Source organism: Triplophysa dalaica, chromosome 15 (assembly GCF_015846415.1).
Source record: "Triplophysa dalaica isolate WHDGS20190420 chromosome 15, ASM1584641v1, whole genome shotgun sequence".
Lineage (NCBI taxonomy): Eukaryota > Metazoa > Chordata > Actinopteri > Cypriniformes > Nemacheilidae > Triplophysa > Triplophysa dalaica.
The window spans coordinates 4,262,638-4,283,887 of NC_079556.1; the positions used below are offsets into that span (position 1 = coordinate 4,262,638).

Here is a 21,250-nt window from a genome sequence, read left to right on the forward strand (position 1 = left end):
AGTTGTGTCCTCTTCTGTTTGTAGTGTATGAAATTCATAGCAGAAAACAGAGACAAGTCTGCCACCTACTGGAGAGTTTTGCTTCAATGGACGGAGAGGTCTCATGTCACATGTGCATCAAACAGATCTAACTCAAGCACATGGATGTAACATGCCCAACATCATTCTTCCCTCTTTTATGTGTTACCTACCCAATCTTTATGTCTTTACACACACTACGTTAGTCTGTTGTGCAAGAATATAACAACTACCAACGAGCGCTTTGTGTTTCTTTGTAGGCAGTTTGTAAAAGTTGAGGTTTGTAAAAGAAACAATCATTACGTCATTATTTTTGAAAAGTTTCATTTATCATGCGTGCAACAACACAATATACAATACATAAATTGTTGAAAATTAAATGAGACTATTTTAGTTCTTTTTTATTTTAAAGGGTATTGCAATACTGTCGGAGCTCATTTCTCGATTCGAAATTGCTTGGATTTATTATAAATGGTAATACATTACATTACAAACATTAAATGTTTTGCATTTGCGTTACGTCTTTATAGCTGTGATTGACGTTTCCCTCTGCGAATCACGCCGGGCACGCGTTATCCTTTTATGGTCAATTTATGGTTCTAAAGTAAACTTCCAATCACAAGACACACAAGCTATTTGGTCAAACCAACTTTGTTAATCGCGCAAATCGACTCTCGTCACCGCCAATAAGATTGCTTCAAAAAGTACCACCTTAGTTTCGACCAATCGTTGCTCGCAATTCGGCGAGATTAAATATATTTGCGATTTTAGCCAATTATAGAACGATTTTCGTAGTGCGCATGTTCTTTTATCCAATCAAAATAAGTCGTCTTACACGCTTGGGCGGGACAAGCACATTCTTGACCCAATCTGTCCTTCGAAAATCTTACGTGGGCGTGGCCGTCTCCCTCGACGCGGGTTTGGTTGAGCCAGCAGACCGATCTGAACTGAGGAGGATTGAGTTCCAGGTTGACAGAAGAAACACTTGCAGTCAATTGGAAGGTAGTTTCGTGTTAATACCATTTAAATGATTGTTTGCAACCCAACGTGGGTGATATAGTAATTTAAAACACACAATAAGCTTCATGTGTTGAAATTGCTTCGCAAATGTACGCTGAAGAGGGTGCGTTAATGCAAAAAGTGTTGCGAAAGAGAAGCATGCTAGTTATTAACACACTGGTTGTGTCTTCAATTGTAGCCTGTTAACCTAATCTAACTATAGCACAGTTTTGAATATCACAGGGGCAAAGCTAACAGCTAAAAGCTGCTGTTGAATGTTTCAAACGCGGTTTTGACACCCACAAATGTTGCCTAGGTAGTCAACAGTAGCAGCCATTGAATGATACATGGTATTGACATGTTAAAGTCAGGGTCTCTCGCTGTTTTGTCAACATGCATATGATCACTTGACATTTTAGCTTTTCAAAATGAAGTCTGAAATGCTGTATAGTGGTGTAGAGTCATGTGAAGCAAACGAGCATCTGCTAGTAGGTTTGAATGGAGGCATTGGGCCAGATTTTAAGGCAGTTATTTTAAGGCATCAGACTGCTGTTGAATATCATCTACTGTCCTTCTTCTGAGCATAATGTCTTGTGTGAATGTTTATTTTTTTAATAAGATACTCCTTTTTGCAGTATATAGGTTTCATGTCTCTGGCTGCTGTCCACTACTGTAAGCAAGTATGAGTGCAGGACTGTTAGGTCCCTGACGGTTTCAGTCTTAAGTAGCTTACTTTTAAGTGTTTCTATCCGATTTGCTCTTCAGTAATATAATTAGGCATGCCATTATTGTATAAATAGTGGACATAGGTTTAGTAACATTTGGTGGCGTTATCCATCATGGAGAATTTTCCTGGTCAGTGTGGCATCTCTAAGATTCATGTCACCAAAGTAATGTAGATGTGTGTTGATAACATAAATCCAGCAGCTGCTGTAGGAGTCATTTGTTGAATTTAAGTTGCCTTCATGTAAGCTATATCCTTAATGTTTACATAGTGGGTCCAAAGCAGGAATATAGATGTGATTCGTGCCATTGCGCTGGCTATAGCAGTGTTGTGTGTGTAATCCCTCTCGGAGACCATGAACTCTTTTTGGCAGGTCCGGTTGATTTGAATGTGAAACATTTACATGTTTCTGCTATTTACCACTTATGGCTATAGTGTACATAGTCCACTGGACATAAATATTTATAAGACCAACATTGAGCCAAGTACTTTTCCTTGCTTTTCGCTTTTAAAGCCTTTTAGGATGCATAGAGAAGATCTGAACCATTTAAATTGTATTGTCACTTACATCTATACCTCTTTTATGGGAACTCCTCGATTTTTCAATCTTTGCCAGCTATCCTCTCTCCGTGAACCGCAAGATGGGCAAAAAGAGTCGAGTGAAGACCCAGAAATCGGGGACCACAGCTGCGGTCTCTCCGAAAGAGATGATGAATTTAATCTCTGAACTACTACAGAGTGAGTTTAAACTTCAGTTAAGTTCAGTTCGAGCTTTATTGTCATTCCGCTACATGTGGGGACATACAGTGGAACAAAATGTCGTGCCTCACAGGACCATGGTGCTACATATATACAGGCTTACATAACTATCCTACTGATGTGTAAAAAATGTTTACCTATAAATAAACAAAAAGTACAAACTATACTTTATTAAATAATTTTAAACTGAAATGCTGTTAAAATGAATTGCTACCATTATTACCGTGCTGTAATAATATGTGCATCACTTGATGTGATTGTTAGAATGCTTTTTTAATTGCAAAATGGTCCAAATCTTATCATAGTGTAGTCACTTATTAATGTAATTCGTAGACTTGTACGATGAAATTCTGAGCGCTTTTGCAATTATTTAGTTGTTGGATTAAAGTACATAGAGTTCCTGGAGTAACCCAGAGATACCTGATTTATATTATACTAGAGTGCTCATTCAAAGAATTTGTTATTTATTAATAAATGCCATTTTATGGTTACTCCATTTGCTTACTGTATAAAGCTAAACAGATTACAGAACATGTTGACCCATGCATTGATTTTACCTAAAAACTTATTTAAATGTTTTTTTTCCTCTTCTCTGCTTTTCAGAGTGTAGCAGTACAGCTCCATCTTCTGGGAAGGAATGGGAGGAATACATTCAGATCCGAGCTCTGGTAGAAAAGATCCGAAAGAAACAGAAAGGTACTGAAGAAAGATAACTTTACATGAAAATTATGATTTTGTAATAATAATAAAGAACATAGGTCATGTGAATATGATTTTGTAATTCTGGAGCTTTCCATTGGGCTGTGATCTTGAACTTCCTTCAAACAGGGCAAATCAAGTAAATACTGTCCTGGTTAAGCAACAATAGAGTCTGTGAATCATTCACATTTACTCATGCTCTTTTGAAAATTAAGTATCTTTACTGAAATGTGCCGTAATATTAGTCACACATATATTATGTAGTTTAAGCCAAAGCGGTGCAATATTGTTCTTTAATGCTTGGTTTCCCTAATGGAGGTTTGCGAACCCCTGGTGGTTCGTGAGGGAATTATATGCGGTTCTCGAGTTGGAATACTGTATGTCTACCAGTGTTCATACAAGTTGTTTCCATTACTAATTACAAAAGTTCAATTGCAAAGAAATATTTCAGGTTCGATAATATTAAAAGTTATGTGAAATACTACCATAAAACAGATAAGATAATACAGTTTTGATAAAGGTAAACATTTACATTGGCGATTAAATGATTAATATTTTATTACACTTAAAATCTAAGGGGGTACTTCAAGGAAATAACTTGGGTCAATGGAGTTCAGCTGACAAAAAAGTTCTCTCTCGAGCTATACAGCCACAATCCTGTATTTAGTACAAATAAAGAAAATCAGAGAAAGAGTAATTAATGCAGATTTGTATGACAGGATGATGATTTTGATTTTTGGGTAAAGTATTTCATTAAGATCATATAAACGAGGACCTGGACTCTCACTTGCACAAGTGATGGTGTGTTGTTATACACACTTTTTCTGATAAACTGTTTTACACTGTACAGGTTTACCATAAACTAATGTAATTAACCCAGATCTACTGTAATAGCTAAGTTTTAATACAACTGATGCGAGTCTTATAAGACTTGAGGAAAATCCAGAGTAGTCTCCTTAATGGAGTATCATAGATGCACATCAGAACACATAAGTATCAGTAACAAACATTTAACCACAATATTTGGTAGCAATAACATAAGTAATAGGTAGAACCACTTAGTTCCACTATTGTGAGTTAGAGCAACATAATGCAGTAGAATAATGGAAACGATTACAGAGGTAAGTTCTCACGTTGTGGTTCAATATACATAGAAAAGCCAAATCAGCTTCTAATGGGTTTTTGTTATTTCCTCAGGGATCTCGGTAGTGTTCGAGGGATCCAGGGAAGACTATTTCTCTGAGCTGATGGGGTGGGCCGCTGAGTGTGGAGCTTCGTGTGAGGGTTTTGAGATATCCAGTTTTGCCGATGAAGGATATGGTCTGAAGGCCACCAGAGATATTAAGGTTAGTGTATTTCTCCAATAGTTCACAGACTGTCTGATGCCAAGATGAGCTGGTCAACTCCTCTGCTGACTGTAATGCAGCTTCCTCTCTGGTTTATAAGTGTACGGTGATAAAGGAAATCGTTGGTCAGTATGTTGGTCAAACAGCTCTTTAAAAAAAAAACAGTTTAAACCAGTATAAGCAACAACTTGGCTCCAACTTAAAGGACTGCCTTGCGAGACTAATATTGTATCACTCTGACATCACATGTTGGCTTGTGAACACACGCAGTAATGAGATTCATTCCATTGCAAATGTAAATTACATGTGTGGTATGTTGGCAGCGTTCTCTGCCGCCTACAGATCATGCTGTTGCAATGTATATTGGCGGTAGATGAAATCTATGTAATTCTTTTGTTGTAATGGTCAGCAGATGAGTGTTTATTACAGGCCTGGAGGTAGTTATCATGGGTTTGTTAGTGCTTTGGCACAGCGGGTGGGTGTAAGTATTTAAAGCGTCGATTGATTATAGAGGTTGTTGATCTCGACAGGTCACGTTTACAGTCAGCGTTCAATTGACTTAAACTGCTTCTACGGTTGTTCCGATAGATGTTGTGTAGGTGCTTTTGTTGAGTGCAAGGTGAATTGGTAAATGAATAGATTTACACAATATTTCAAGTCTTAAGGTGTCAGGAAAGGAAGTGTAACATTTTTGTGTTGTTCTTGGTATTAAACTTGATTGTTCACCCAAAATTGAAAATTCTGTCATCGTTTACTCACCCTCTTGTCATTTCAAACCTGTTAGACTTACTATATTCTTTTGATTTTAATATTTGTATATCTACACACACATTTTAGATGAATTTTACTTCAGTTTTATTGTCTTTTAAATTCTAAAGGTATATTTCTAATTTAAAATTATCTGCTTTTAATGTATTTTATCTGTTCTTTGTCAATCATTTTATGTAAAGCACTTTGAATTACCTTGCTTGTGAAATGTGCTTTATAAATAAACTTGCATTGACGTTCTTGCGCAGAACACAAAAGAAGATATTTTGAAGAAAGTTCATAAACAACTTCTATTGTACGGACACAAAATAAACCAAAGTGAATGGGTGCTAGGTAACAACACTCTTCAAAATATTTTATTTTGTGTTCTGCGCAAGAAAGTAAGTCCAACGTGTTTGAAATAAAATTGAGGTTAAGTCAATGATGACAGAATTTTTATGTTTGAGTGAACTAGAACTCTAAGCGTTATTGTAAAGTTGTAAATTGGTGAATTTGAGTGTTTTGTGTTGAAAACACATTGTTTATCTTCTGTGGGTTTCTTTTTGTTCCAGGCAGAAGAACTGTTCTTGTGGATCCCCAGAAAAATGCTTATGACTGTGGAATCCGCAAAGAACTCTGTCCTCGGTGAGTTTTGCTTTACTTGTGATAATATTATTTGTGATGACGGCATACTTTTGAGCTTGTGTGGCATTCACAAATTTGGGGAAACCTGATGATTCATGTTTTCAGCCTGAAAATGTATTGACATGATGTTGGTTTTATTTTAGATTTTTTTAATTCTTAAATGTGTTTATTTTCTTGTTTAAATTTTTGGAATCACATATAATTATTGTGGTTTGTTGATTTTGGTACACAATCTTTTGTCAAACCAAACTTTTAGTCATGTCAGTAAGAACCAAGTCTGAAAACAACACCAAAGTGATCTTTAGTTGGTACCAATAAAAAAGATGTGATTGTAAAATCTAGTAAACCGATGTGTCCATTCAGTCCCTAACTTCATCATCATTCACAGGCCCTCTGTACAGTCAAGACCGGATCCTCCAGGCCATGGGCAATGTGACTCTGGCTTTACACTTGCTGTGTGAACGGGCCAATCCCAGCTCCTCCTGGCTGCCCTATATCAAGACCCTACCAGCTGACTACGACACACCCCTCTATTTTGAAGAGGAGGAGGTGCGCCACCTGCTGGCCACACAAGCCATACAGGATGTGCTCAGTCAATACAAAAACACAGCACGGCAGTACGCCTACTTCTACAAAGTAATCCACGTAAGTTTCACTCATCTTATATATATATATATATATATATATAAATACACATCTTTCCTTTGAGTTGTGTGCATAAATGGAAATAAATCACAATATTTGCTCTTTTTCTGGTGCTGTTTTTCACTTTGAGTAAAAGTGTTTGTCTAAATAAATTTTGAACAAAGATTAATCAAAATGTGATTTAGAGAATTATTGTAAATATCAGAAGCCCCTTGCTTATGTGGTGTGGTCAAAAACAGTTATTATTGCACATTACAAGTTGTTTTATTTTCTATTTTAACATGCTTTGTCCTGGGTGTAATAACATAACACCCAATGAAAGATGGCCTCAGACCTTTCCTGAGATGATAAAACCGTGCAGATGATTAATACAGGCGAAGCTGAAAGAACTGTCACAAATTTTATTTATTGATGTCACAGAATTCTCAATAAATAAACCACGTCTCACTTTCTTCCATAGAGTCCAAAGAGTTGTCCTATAGGTATGGCGTTTGTGCAGAGCGAGGTGACTGATAGCCCTATCTTTTTCTCATACATGGGCTGCCAGCCATCTCAGTGCAGGGCTTTTTAAGCAATCACGCCTGAAGTTATTCAGACTAGGTAGCCACATGAATAGCTGTCCTTTACTCTGCTGTCTGCTGAGGTGAGGAAATCCAGTTTTAAAAGGATCCCTGCCTTTGGAGGCACATTGGAGATGGGTAAAGGAGCTTTATAATGCCCTCTTGCACCCAATTTCAGGGCCCCTGATAAGCTGCCATTGACATGGTTTAGAGATGGAGCTGTACTAATGTACTTTGGCCAACAGGGGGAGATGTTTACCCCTTAAAATGATCTTCAAAGCATATAAAGAGCAGAAAGATGTGCTTTTAGTTTCGAGACACCTATTGAAGATGCCTTCTATTTATTCCGTCTGATACAAACACAACACTGTGGTTATGCAAATGTGACTGATTGCATGTCAGTTAGGGATTTGATAACTGTTAAAAGTTTCACATTTTAATTTTAAAATGTGATTACTAAAGGAACAGTTCACCCAAAAACAAATTCTGTCATCATTTACTCACCCTCGAGTTGTTGCAAATCTGAATATAAATTTCTTTGTTCTGATAAACACAGAGAAAGATATTTGGAAGAATGCTTGTAACCAAACAGTACATGGCAACCACTGACTACCATAGTAGGAAACATTACAATGGTAGTCAAAGGTGCCCCAGAACTGTTTGCTTTCCTACATTCTTCAAAATATCTTCTTTTGTGCTCAACAGAACAGAGACATTTACAAAGAATGTTTTCTAATATAGTAGTAGAACTCGAAGGTGAGTAAATGTTGACAGAATATTTTTTTTTGGGTGAACTGTACCTTTAAGTTACACATCAAGATGTCAATTATTGAATTTAATTCTGGTTCCTGGACCTTGTCTTGACTATTAAGGAAGCAATAATATGCTGTGTTCCTGCCCATTTTCATTCAGAATATCCTCTGGTACATTTTGTTTCTTTCATTAGATGACTGTCAATTAGAGAAAAGAAAGTAATATTTCACATTGTCAAGATAAGGCATCAAATATTCATGCATGTTGTAAATGTATTTGTCACTGGAGAACTGTAGATGTTTTTCTTTATTAAATGTTTTCTGGTTTATAAAAGGGGGCGGGCGTGTAATTAGAAACAGTGTTATTGTTTTTGGTTCTCTGTTAACAACTTTAATCAAGTGTATTTATGCTGTCTTCCGTACAACGATTGTGACAAATAACGGGAAACAATAATAATAAAATGTATGTGTCTACTTCCTCAGGCATTTGGCATCAGGCATCAAAAGTTAATCAATTCTTATATTGAAATCTTGTCAACATTTCTTTGTCCATTAGGTGGCAGAAGTGAATCTTTCAAGGATCGTGGTGGAAATGAAGTGGTACTTCCACTCAAAGGACTTTTTCTGCAACTTATTATATTCAGCATGTACAGTAAAACAAAGCTTGGGAAACCTCTCAACGTAATACAATTCTATATCGACCATGTAAACTTTCCATTAACAGAAGGATTTACTCTGTGTGTGTTCGAGCAGGAAACTGGAGTAGAGTGAATATCTCATTCTTGCTCTGTGTTTTTTTTTTTTTGAGGTTGACTTGAGGGGGAGGGTTGTCTCCCCCGGCCCATCGGTGAGCGTCCTGTCCCTTTTTGCGGCTCCTCTCCGCTCGGCTCTTCAGGTTGGGAGCCAGTGTCACTGTAATGACTACTGTCAATGTCAGCCTCTCTTCTGAAGCGGCCGCAGATGACCGGGCTGGAAAATTAGCTTGTCGCATTGGCTTTGAATTGAATTGACCTGATTGTACCTTCCTCACATGACTGACAACCCCAGCCCCCTTCTTCTGCCTCCTACCCCCGCCCGCTTTATCTGGCCACCCCCTCCCGGCATCTCTTCGAGAAGCACCAGGCCTTCACCTGCTGGAATTGAGGAGCTTTTTATATATATTTGCCTACGCGAAGAGGGATAGGCTGTTGTCAACGCCGGGCGCCCTCCTAGGAGTATCCCAGCGCCTCCCGTGTCCGCGGGGGACCAATGAACGCTGCGTCTTCCTCGCCGGGGCTCGATGCGCGAGCGTGTGTGGGGGAGGTGAACCTCATAAGGTGACCCCGGTATGCAGCGAATGCAAAGTAACCTTGGTGCGCCGCATCTGCCGCTGTTGATGAGAAATGAACCGGGTCCCAACGGTACCGTCGCAGCCCCCTCCCTCGCCGCACCTGGGAAGATATCTGTCTGACCTTCCTGATGCAGAGACCTTCGCGACGGAGTGCATGCGCGGTATTCGCCAAAGATCAGCCGTAACCAAAAACATGTAAGGAATAAAATCAATTCCGTTTGAATCTCAGCATGCACCGGGATGACGAGCTCGCTAATGCCGGCCGGTGTGGCGGAAGAGACTCGGGGTGCTCGGGGATCTCGGCTCCAGAAAGACCTCCTGGAGGCCACCGGCCAATTAGCCGCGTTTCCCGTCGTCCTCGTTAAGCGGAGCAGGCACTCGTGGTGGGAGCTTTTGTTTTCTAATTGATTTACAGGGCTGTCCCCCCCTCACGTCTCTCTGAGCCACCGTGCCATCGTGCCACATGATGAATTACCTCTCTCTGGTGATGCTAATGTATCACAAGCTGAACCTGCAGCAGTGCAGCTGCCCTTTATCTCTGAAAACTACACCTCATCAAACGTGCCATCTAAAACTACCTCCGTTTCGTCCTACCTCTGTGTTTTAGACTAGCTATGTGCACTTTTTTGGGGGGGGCGGCTGGACTGGTGGCCATATCGTCACCCCTTGTGCAGGAGAGACCTCTCCGTGGTCTTCCTCGAGCCAGGTTCTCTCCCCCTGAGCTTTATCGCACGGTTCAACTAATTATTGCCTTAATTGAATCTATTACGCTACTCAGGCACTCATCGGAGTATTCGGATCTCCGAGGGCTAAAAATATCATTAACGGCACTTTAACTCTTTTCAGGTGGCCTATAATGGATACAGATGCTCTCCTAAATGTTTTTTTTTTCCGTTTTTATTTAGCCGGATTCAGCACATCTTCGCCTTAAAAAAAACCCACCGCTCCACACTCTCTGGAGATTTGCGCTATTACTTCCGTCAAACCCGTAATGTGCTTTTTTATCCTTAGGTGAACCAGCAAACCCAAGACTGAAACTCGGGACGCTGAATTCTGACTCGCTGGCTTTATAGGGGGCTTATCTTTTAATGGTTGTCCGTCATCGTACGCGAGCGACGCTTCCGAGTCCGTCCGTTCACCAAATTCAGTCGTCAGTGGACAGCTTGAGCTCCGTTGTTATAACGCCGCCTCTTCGACCTTCATCTACCTGAGCGTGCTACACCTCGTCTGAGTTTAAGGAGTGGGTTAGGTCAGGTTCTTTGCTGTAGAGCTAGAAGTAAAAAAAACACTTCCCTTAAACAAACCCGCAAATATATGATGTGACCACACATGTGCCTTTTGGTATCGCCGTCTTCAGTAAGCGTGTGCGGGTTTCCTGAGCAAGGGGGAATGCAGGGCTCAATTAGTGTCAGGGAAATTGATTAATGGGGAGAGACATGGAAGGTAAAACTTAGCTACTACTTCTGTGTGCTTCTATTTCATGCTTCTATTCTTCAGTTTGAGCGCCTAATGATGCAGTTTGATTCACAGGAGTTTGCGTCAACTTCTAATAAGCACACGTATGTCTGTGGATTACGTATCTGCAAAAGAGAGGATTATCTGAAGAGCGCTGTGTTTTGTTCTTAAAGGGATACTTTATACAAAAAAGACAATTTGGTCATCATTTACTCACCCTCTTGTCATTTCAAACCTGACTGTCTTTCTGTTGCAGAACACAAAGAAGATATTTCGAAGAATGTTGAATCGTTCATCCCCAAATACAAATCTTGTTGATTAGTATTTATCGGATATTTGCACACAAATATGATCAAGCTTTTATCTGACTTGCGTACATTGAAAATGGTGAGAAAAAATGACTGGACATGTTTAGCGTTGCTCAACACAAAACTCGCACACACTGAACCGACATCCGAGTTGTTTTGTGTGCAAGTCTGTAAACAATTCGTCATTCTGAAAGTTTTCTTTGTTTTCTTATGTTTCGCTCTCTTCATTCCGTTTTGTTGTCTGCAGGGCAGTTTTATCACCCGTTCTCCGTGATGGACCGGTCACCCGAGCCGTGATTACGATTTTGGCGCGCGAGCTCTTTGATGTATTGCGTTATATACATATCAACGCCATTACGGTTTGCGCAGTGCCTCATTGTGGAGCAGCGTGCTTCATTTCACAGGACAAGCGCCACACACGCAGCCACGAGAGCACCTGTGGGGGGAAAAGAAGAATATCCTTCACTCTCAGCTTCATACCTACGTCTATTTTTATGGCTCATTTTGCATGTTCAGGAGGGTGCTACGGGCCGGCTGAATTAGACCCTGGCATTCTTTGCTCCCTCCATTCCCCCCCCCTCTTTTCTGCAGGATCGTAGCTTTGCTTTTTTTCGCTCTCCATGACACCCGCTGCAAATGAGCCCTTGGAGGGAGCGAGTCTGTGGCTTTAAATGTAGATTTCTGTGGCACCAGTGGCTCTCTGTCACCCAAATTGATGAAGCAGATTTATGACGGCTGCTGGGCACAACAAATTAAGTTGACAGTGATGTATGGCGGGCTAATGCCACCATGATCCTTGCATAGCACCACTGGACGCTCTCTGCCTGGCTAGACTCTTGTTAGGATCTGTTAGGCAGCCACATAATGAAATTCAACTGACTGATTTGTGTTTTTCTTTTTTCTTCCTCTCTTTCTATCCTCCTCTCCCTCTATACCTCCGTATCTTCTCCTTTTTCCTGCCCTTCAATCTTCAATTCCCAGACTCATCCGAACGCCAGCAAGCTGCCCTTGAAGGACGCCTTTAGCTTTGACGACTACAGGTTGGTTGAAATGTCCTAGCACGTCAAAAAAGTAGAACATCTCTTCCTTGCCGAGGTTAAAAAACAGGAGGAACCGTTGGCCTCTGAAAACGAGGCGTTTGTTCTCATTGTTCTTTCATTAGCACCAAATTATCTGTGAAGGAATAATTTATCATTGGTCCCCTTTCATCTTTAGATCGTTGAATATGATGCAAGTCTGTGCTCCCGTTGGGCGATGTGTGAAGGGAATGAAATAGCATCTTGTCACAGCTAATGTTGTCTTCGGTGGACTCGTGATTTCGTTGCGTTCCTTTTCATAAATTATGTCCAGATTAGTTTTAGGACTATGGGAGGCATATTCTGTACTTTTGATGGATTTTGTTTTTGTAGTTAAAGACCACTTTTAATGTTTCTCGTGAGAAGAAAACTGATTTAGTTTTATGTGGCCGCCCTCTTTCTCACCCTTCGACGCTTTTGGTGCTTTAGGACATTTGTATGTAAAGGACTTGTATGCGAAATGAGTGTCAAAGATGTTACTTGAGGTTTTGGAATATTTAAGGGAGCTTGTAAGCGTGGGAGGTCATAAGTTATAGAGGGTTTCAATGCAACAAAATAAACAAGCGTTTCTAAGCGTGCACGCTTTCGTGGCCTGAACTTAGAGTCCCTGTAGATTCTTTCTGAAAACAAGCAAGTGAATTACAAGCTAGTAAGTTAAAAGAATGTCTAGCCAGTTGATTTTGGGTTACCAGTAGTTACAGTTGCTTGGCTAAACTTAAATGTGACAAAGTTACTCGACCCATTCAGCAAATTGTTTATTTCATGAAATTATTATTATTTATATTAATAGAAGTAAAATGGAAATAGTTATAGTATTAGCCACTTGCCAGACCGATGAACGCACAAGACTAGAGGTTAACTTTGGGCCAGGTGCAAGTATCCGATAAAACCGCCGTTTGATTTGTCAACAAATGAACTTTTATTGTAGAAAGATATAATACAAATAATTTTTTACCAAAAATGGGCTGAGCATTTTTTATTATAAATTATGACTGCATAATTGGTCATAAAACTGCCATGCCATCTTTAACTCCATTTGAAATTGTGGAGGAAACCCATGGTCAAAATGAAACATTATCTTTAAAGATCACAAATGGAACCACTTAATTTTAAATGAGACGCATATAAACGGATTTGTCTGTATAATGAGATAATGTCATTTTGTTCTTAGGTGGGCAGTGGCCTCTGTGATGACCCGACAGAACCAGATTCCCACAGCAGACGGAAGTCGGGTCACACTGGCACTCATTCCGCTGTGGGACATGTGCAACCACACAAACGGCCTGGTGAGTCTTCAACATGAATTCCACATCCAAAATCACATGTGGTCAGCAGAATCATAAATTTTTTTGACAGGAAGGTTTAGGCGTTCAAATACTTTATTACATTTTTACAGTGCTTTCAGTTGAATAGCACATCCGAAGTACACAAAAACATTCACTTTTAAAGGATGCAGAAGCAAAATGTAATGCAATGTTTCAGCAGATTATGGCTTGATCTCGCGGGATCTTTTATATTTATTTCAATAATTTGTCTTTGATTGCGCTCCGTGGCTTTTGCCACAGAGCAATATAACGCTTGTGTTTATATGACTGTGTAATGCGCTTAAGTCCTAAAATGAAGTTTTGCTTCAAAGGATCATTTGCATTGAAAATCAGTCATTAAAATGTGTAATGAAATGTTTTTTCTCCGGTTAAGGCTTAATAAAAACATATTGTATATTTTAGTAGCAGCTAGGTTTTTTTACAGTTTATGGTTAGTTCGATTTAGTTGATTTTCCCAGTCATTTTCACAAATTTAATAGTAAAGGATTGTATTTGTTATTTTGTGGGTGTTTGCGTGCACCTGTTTGTAAGTCTGCATACGTATAAGTATAGCTGGCCAAAGCTAACAGACGTGGTCGACGTTATAATTAAAATTGAATTTCATGTAAAATAAACATTTGACTGATATCAACATGAGTGACGAGATCTGTGGGACGTTTAGATTCGTAGGATTCAAGAAGCAGCGATTGAAAAATCTTGTAGATGTGTTCATTAACAGTCTGTGACATTTCTCTATTGTGAGTAAACCATTTTTCGTGTTGTGTTTTAGATCACGACTGGTTACAATCTAGAGGACGACCGCTGTGAATGTGTAGCTCTCAAAGATTACAAAGAGGCTGAACAGGTAAGTGCCGCGACCCAGTACAACATCTTTACCAATGTAAGTTAAAAATTAGAATGGCCATTCTTGCTTACAGTAAAACTCCAGTATCTCTCCACGTGAGGGGCAAAGAAAGAGGCCGTTGAATTTCATGTCATGCATTGTCCCCCTTATACGCTTGTACACTTTCGATTTCCATTCCCACCTATCGCCACTGCTCTGCCCGTGATGCATTTATCAGCCAGCGGTCATTACGCAGGCCTAGGGGTAATATCAGATCAGAGGCATTCAAATCCAGCCACGAGGACAGCGGATGTGCAAGGTCCGCAGTTACAGGGCAGGTACACCCCCCCACTTACAAGAATGTGAATTATTTGATAAGATTTGGAGAGACAGCCAGTGAAAGAAGGCGAGTGCAGGGGCCGGCGCGCGGTACACAGAGGGTTGGGGGGTGAGCAGGAAAGGCCGTTCTGAGAGCGTCACTCTCTACAGAATGGTTTGATCCCTGATTCCTGCTGCTGATTTCGCACTGGAACTCGACGTGGAGAGGCCGAGAGCAAGATTGAACTGTGCTTTTCTCACCCCCTCTTACTCTTTCTATTGCGCTGGGGTTTATCTCTCTCTTTCACACTTTCTCTGCACAGTGCTATCTGTAAATGTTACGGATGTATGGTAGGGCTAACGTTAGAGCTATTTGAAAGCATGTGGATGTGGGAGAGTAGACTTATGTTTTGGGAACTAAATTATCAGTGGGTGAAAATACAGGTTTGCATGAGACCCTACAGTATAATTGACCTGTGTATTCATGCTTCAATGCTTTGGTTTCTCACAAATATGCCTCATTCTCTTCTCTGCCTTTCTAGATTTATATATTCTACGGGACAAGATCCAATGCAGAGTTTGTGATCCACAACGGTTTCTTCTTTGATGATAACGCACATGACCGCGTAAAGATTAAGTTGGGTGTGAGCAAGAGCGAGCGTTTGTATGCGATGAAGGCCGAGGTTCTGGCACGTGCAGGAATACCCGCGTAAGTAAAGCAATTCCCACTTATTATAATTGTATCACGGATCATATTGTTATACAAGATAACCTGCAGCGCCCTTTCAAATGATTAGCATTGGCTAAGAGAAGCCAAGGAAGCCATGGGAAAGTTTAAAACACCACGAAACATCTTCAAATAAAGACAAGTTTTTTTCTTTCGTGTATGTTTGTTTCTTTAATTTGATAAAAAAATTATTTAATTTATGCTCCGCTATGCAGGGCAATGTTTTTGTATTATATGTGTGTTGAAGTTAGAACTGCACAATTGATCAAATTTATAAAAATATTGCGATATCCCAGGATGCATATTATTTTCTGGATCACTAAAACAAGACTGTTCACTTTAAGTTGCATTGATAATAATTTTACTTAAAAATCATGCAACTAAGTTTTTCATATAGACCACGGAAAACGTAAACATTGCTGGTCTTTTGGAAGACGTAAACATTGGTGGTCCAGAACAACTTCTTGTTTCAGTTTTTTTAACATTACAAAAACGTTTCAACATTAATTCAACCAACAGAACCAATTAAAAATGTTACACGAAATGTAAAATTTAAAGAAATTTAAATAAAAAATTAAACCGGAAGTGCTTCTGAACCAGTGTTTACAGATTACGAAGTAGTCTATTGTAGTATAATTTAAATTGATTTTACAAACTTAAAGCATTATCTTATTGCATATCACACATTGAATTATCGCAAATTTAACTGGAGTATCGTGCGGGTCTAATTGTTCAATACTGTCTCTCTCTCTGAACAATATCATATAAAAATGTCCTCATTGATATATAAATACTGTTTAATCCATCCAGGCCCATGTGAAGTTGCCTTTTGATTCAGGTCAGAGTCTAGATGCTTCTTTTCATCCCAGTGTTAAGTCAGACAGGAAGAGGCCATACATTTTCTCCAGTAATTAAACGGTAAATTATAAATGATTGAGCGTGTTTTTAAAAATGCATCAAGTTCAGTGGCCTCTCATCGCTTCAGATCAATCAGTTGTCGTGCGACGGGGAGCAGCGCCGCGGTCTCGTGCAGGCGGGAGGCTTCCATTAGCACCTGCCCGTTCCGCTGGAGTTAATTGGGGTTTAATTTGAGGGAGGGGAGCCGGAGCACCCTGCTTTGAACCTTCTCTGGTTCTCTGCCTCCACAGGTCCAGCATTTTTGCCCTCCACTGCAGCGAGCCGCCCATCTCTGCTCAGCTTCTGGCCTTCCTGCGTGTCTTCTGCATGACTGAAGGTAAGAGCATTCAATTGTCTGGGAACCTGAGGCATAGGAAACAGGAAGTGAGAAGCTTTGTTTCCTAGCACGTCCCTATACAAAACTAGACAAGAGAATCGAGATGTGTCCGGATTAGCATTCTGAGTATGTTGTGTGAATAAAAGTGAAAGAAAAACTTAAGTGTAGTAAGAATGAATAGGAATTCCATACTATAACCATTATGTTTGAATTTTCCTTTGACCTGTTTTTAGGCCTTCGATCGGACAGTGAAAATTATTTGATCAAATGCTGTTAAAATGGGACTATAATGGACGCCATAAGACGGGCATTGGCATTGCCAAAATGTCTTGTGAATCTTAGCAGATTCAGTTGATAGTTTGTCATATCCAGCTATTGCTTAATGAATGCTTCATATTCAGACTCATTTGATATATTGCATAATATAAAGAAGGGAAGTTTGCATATTCGGACGTGAACAAGTGTCCCTCAGGTGTTAAATAGATCAAGACAATCCAGCAGATGTGTGCAAGGTCTGATTCACAGTCAGAGATAACCAGTAAAATATTAATAAGCACAAGAAGTTTTTGTCATAAATCCCATAAAGCCAGGCCATGTCCTCTGGCAAGACCTCTTAAAGTCTAAGCCTATACATTATTCAGATTTTGAATGTTAATTTTTAAACAAAGCGCGGCCCATGCACTGGGGGCTTCTGATTTACCGGTGTGACCGGGTTTGGTGACGCGCACCGACTAAATGCTGGCTCGCGAAGCCCTTTCATCTCATTAGCAGACGTGTAATCATACCTTACGTAATCGCAGAGAATCAAACCTGCTGGCGCAGTAGCGCGGGAGATTACTCGCTTAACCAGAGAGTTGTGTTTCTGATTGCAGAGGAACTCAGGGACTACCTGGTGGGCGATCACGCCATCAACAAGATCTTCACCCTGGGCAACGCTGAGTTCCCCGTCAGCTGGGAAAACGAGATCAAGCTGTGGACTTTCCTGGAAACGCGTGCCACGCTGTTACTCAAGACGTACAAGACAACCTCAGAGGTGCTTTTTAAATCATCTCTCCCAACGTTTATGAAGATCATGAAGTAGTTTAAGACGTTAAACAGTTATACTGTGAAAGTCGGCCATAAATGTCATACATGTAATGATCTTTGGTGCATGGTGCCCACAAGAGGGAACAGATCAGTAAAGACATTTTAAGCCATTTAAATTGAGATGGTACGTCTAAATGACCACGTGCGAGTCGTCTTTGACCCTTAAAGTCTGTGTTACTGTCCCATTTATGGCATTTGGCAGATGCTTTTAACCAAAGTTTCTTACAACCAACAAAAATATTAGCCAATAGTCATTGATATGAAATGTTTATTATTGTGTTTTGTCCAGGAGGACCGTTCCATGTTAGAAAAACCCGACCTATCCCTGCACTCCCGCATAGCTATAAAACTTCGCCTGGCCGAGAAAGAGATTCTGGAGCGTGCCGTGTCCAGCGGTCGCACCAAGCGCCTGCATTTCCAGAAGCAGCTGGATGAAGGGGCCCCGCTGCCACTGTACGAAGAAAGCGACATCGCCCTACTGGAAAACGCTGACGCCAAGCTTCCCATCATCTTGCGGAAGCTGGAGGAGGAGGATGAGCGTCTTGAGGAGGAGATGAACCTGGTGGAAATGAAGCCGGACGAGGCCAGCCTGGCCGCGTACAGGAAAACAGTTCTTAACGGCGGGTCTAAAGATGTCAACGGCACTCAAGAAGATCCTCCGGGAAGTGATGCCGTGCCAGAGGGTAAGACAGGAGATGGGGTTGAGAAGATACCTGAAAGCCAAGATGAGCCAAGTACCAAACGAACTGAAGACGAAGCAAAAGAAGGCAGCGAATAGTCGTTAGCATGGTGGCAATCGTAGTTCCTGCTATTTATTTATTTTCGTCTGAGAGACTCGCACAAATAGGAGCAGAAGCTTTCTAATCAAAGGCAAGGATTTCAGTTTAGTTCTTTTTTTTATTTTTTATTAAATGAAGCTTGTGTATGGAGTATGCGCTAGCCTAAACTAAGAAGCCTGACGTTTTATTTTGTTTCGTTTGAGTTTTATATCAGTGCCACATTGGTTTCTTTTGTAGTAGCTTCGCCCGCGCTGCCAGAAATGACTGGACTCCTGTCTGAATGAAAGCTTGCGTGCACCTCACAAAATTAAAGAAAATCTATACTATATTGATGGACTTCCATGGTAATGCTGCCAAGGATGTTTCTGTTTCTCTAAAATGCTGATGTAGAGAGTCAACTTCTCTCTAACAGCCGTTACTGTAGGACATTCCTGAAACATTGTTGTGTTGCTAGACAATCATTATTCTTTTATTTTCTGACAACAATCTGCGAGATTATCGATGCCTGTAGTGCTGCTTGCTCAGTGTTACCCGGGTAAAAAGTCTAGGTTCTCAAAACTAATTTAATCCGCAAAAACACGTTTATATACATATTTGTTATCTACTTCAGAGAACAGTCAACACATTCTCAAAGTGATTTTTTTTTTGTTTGGTTATTTGAACAATGTTGTAACCCGTAACAGGAGAATAAGAGGCTGTTGGTGACCGTGTGGTTGCTACACGCTGTGAATGTAGTTCAGTTTGTGTCTTGAGTATGTTGCTTATACACTAATTTTAATACTTAATATTATGCTTCTGAGACAACTTGGCAGTAAATATGAAGAGTTTAAACATTGTACCATCTTTGCAAATTCAGCTTTATTTTCTTTATTTTGTCGACTTTTCATCGCAACCCCAACATAATTTCTCGCAATTTTATGCAACTGTTGCATCTGTCTTTTAAGCCTTAAAGAAGTAATGTAGTTGTTCATTAGATGTGCAACACTGCTCCAGGATGGAATTGAGTTTGTTTCTTGCTGTGTAGCTTTTTTCAGTTGAGTCATCGAAATTCATGACATTTTTTTCCCGACAAGTTTTTTTTTTAAAGTTGTTGATACCTGTTTTTATGTTATAGTATTAAAACCGTTTAATACAACGTTCAAAATAGACTCAAGAAGGATGTTCGAGAGATTATCATGTTCTTGCTGCTTCTTTATATAGATTTATAGCTTTGGAAAGCTTACAGCTTTAATACATATTCTGAAATCTTGTGATCTACAGTAGCCATAAAGAAGATCCACAGTGGGTTGCACTAAAACCGTATGCCAGATGACTGTATGGACTCATCAGAATCCAAGTTCTGTGCATTTTTTCACCTGAATCGAATAAGGTGGAGTGCTTTTCGTCAAATCGTTCACCTGTCATGAAGAGAAATCTTTACTCCCATTAGGAGACATAAGGGCACTGGTCCATTGTCCTTTTATTCTGGGTTTCACATGGATGGCAAAAAAAAATAGGTTTTATTTAATGTATTTTTTCATTCTATGCCCCCCAAGCCCCATTACAAATTTATAAAAGAAACATTATCTTGAATCATTTAATTCGGGGCAATTAAATTTTGAAATTCCGCATCCATTATTCATGGGCTCAAAGATAAAACCCCTTTAATCCGTGAATAGATTATTATAATGGGCGATAGTGTGGGCAGTGGTAAACTCGGGCAGCTCTGCACATGTCCGGTATTGTTAGTATTCTTCTTGTCAGGGCTGAGAGCAGGAGTGCATGGAGCTCCCTTTGGCCTGGGACCATGGCACCAAAGTAATTCTTCTTATGAATTATACAATCAGCTTCTATTAATATACAATGCTGTCAAGCTTTGGGCGGAGGAACCATTGTCATGCACGTATTTACCAATACATGTCACTTGTGCCATACTGGGGCATGGAGGGTATGTTTGAAGGTTGGGAGGTCACGTTTACATGTATGTTAAGTGGTGAAGGCCCAAGCAGAACTGTGTTAGACGTGTAGAGTTGACGTTTTAAGTTGGAGAATGCACTCTTGAAAATAAATGTTTCAAAATGTATTTTTTTATGTTTTCTTTTCATTCCTAATTATCAAGATAACAATTACTTGGAACCAATTATAAATAATAATGGAACATTCATGCTCCTAAAAAGAAAGGTTCCTAAAAGTACGGCTGAACACTTTACAAAAAGATCCTGAAAAGAAATAACCATTTCTGTTACCCCAAAGAACAATTCATTTAAAGGTTCTTATACCATTTTTTACCTTTTATAATCGAAATAATATTTTTACACAAAACGCAACGAATGTGTGAAACGAAATTCTTTCCGATGTTAGAGGTTCTTTATGGAACCATTTAGCCAAGAATGTTTTTTCTAAGGCAAAGCGTGTTTATTCCATAAAGAGCCTTAAAAGTTTACATAACCACAAAAGCTTTTTGGGTGGAATCATTTTTTTATTTATTTAAAAAAAGAAAACATTTATTAGATTATAAAACTTCAAGAAATGTGAATCCAAGCTGCTGCTATATGAACCAAAAAAGATCTTGCAATAGTTCACCCAAAAAATGAAAACTTATTCACTCACCCTCGTCATTTCAAACCTGTTTGACTTTCTTCAGCAGAGCACAACAGAAGATATTTTTAAGAATGTTGTTAAACAAACAAAGGCGGTACCTGTTCACACTTCTGTATGGACACAAAATCAATGCAAGTCCCTGTCGTTCGGTTACCAACAATCTTCAAAATGTCTTCTTTAATGCTTTGCAGTAGAAAGAAAGCCATACAGGTTTGAAATGACAAGAGGGTGAGAAAATGGTGGCAGAATTTTCAATTTTGGGTGAACTATCACTTTAAAAATTCCCAGTGATTATACAAAGCTTGATTTTCGTCT

At 39.7% G+C, this 21,250-nt stretch overlaps 1 protein-coding gene across 1 annotated transcript; it reads left to right on the plus strand.

The window, feature by feature from the left end:
* Positions 1-918: 918 nt before the first annotated feature.
* On the plus strand, positions 919-20,417 carry setd3 (SET domain containing 3, actin histidine methyltransferase). The gene is made up of 13 exons (XM_056767532.1): positions 919-1,020; positions 2,358-2,479; positions 3,104-3,196; positions 4,397-4,545; positions 5,865-5,937; positions 6,326-6,582; positions 11,969-12,027; positions 13,235-13,349; positions 14,158-14,232; positions 15,072-15,238; positions 16,405-16,490; positions 17,363-17,523; positions 17,866-20,417. Exons 2-13 carry the CDS (start codon positions 2,383-2,385, stop codon positions 18,352-18,354), a joined length of 1,821 nt encoding a protein of 606 aa, XP_056623510.1. The 5' UTR covers positions 919-1,020; positions 2,358-2,382; the 3' UTR covers positions 18,355-20,417.
* The last annotated feature ends 833 nt before the right edge of the window (positions 20,418-21,250 follow it).

Bases quoted from the DNA above. Each gene is read 5' to 3' on its own strand.
- setd3 (XM_056767532.1), top strand. From the start codon at position 2,383: ATGGGCAAAAAGAGTCGAGTGAAGACCCAGAAATCGGGGACCACAGCT. The intron at 15,239-16,404 runs GTAAGTAAAGCA...CTGCCTCCACAG, and splicing joins GCACGTGCAGGAATACCCGC to GTCCAGCATTTTTGCCCTCC. The intron at 16,491-17,362 runs GTAAGAGCATTC...TTCTGATTGCAG, and splicing joins TGTCTTCTGCATGACTGAAG to AGGAACTCAGGGACTACCTG.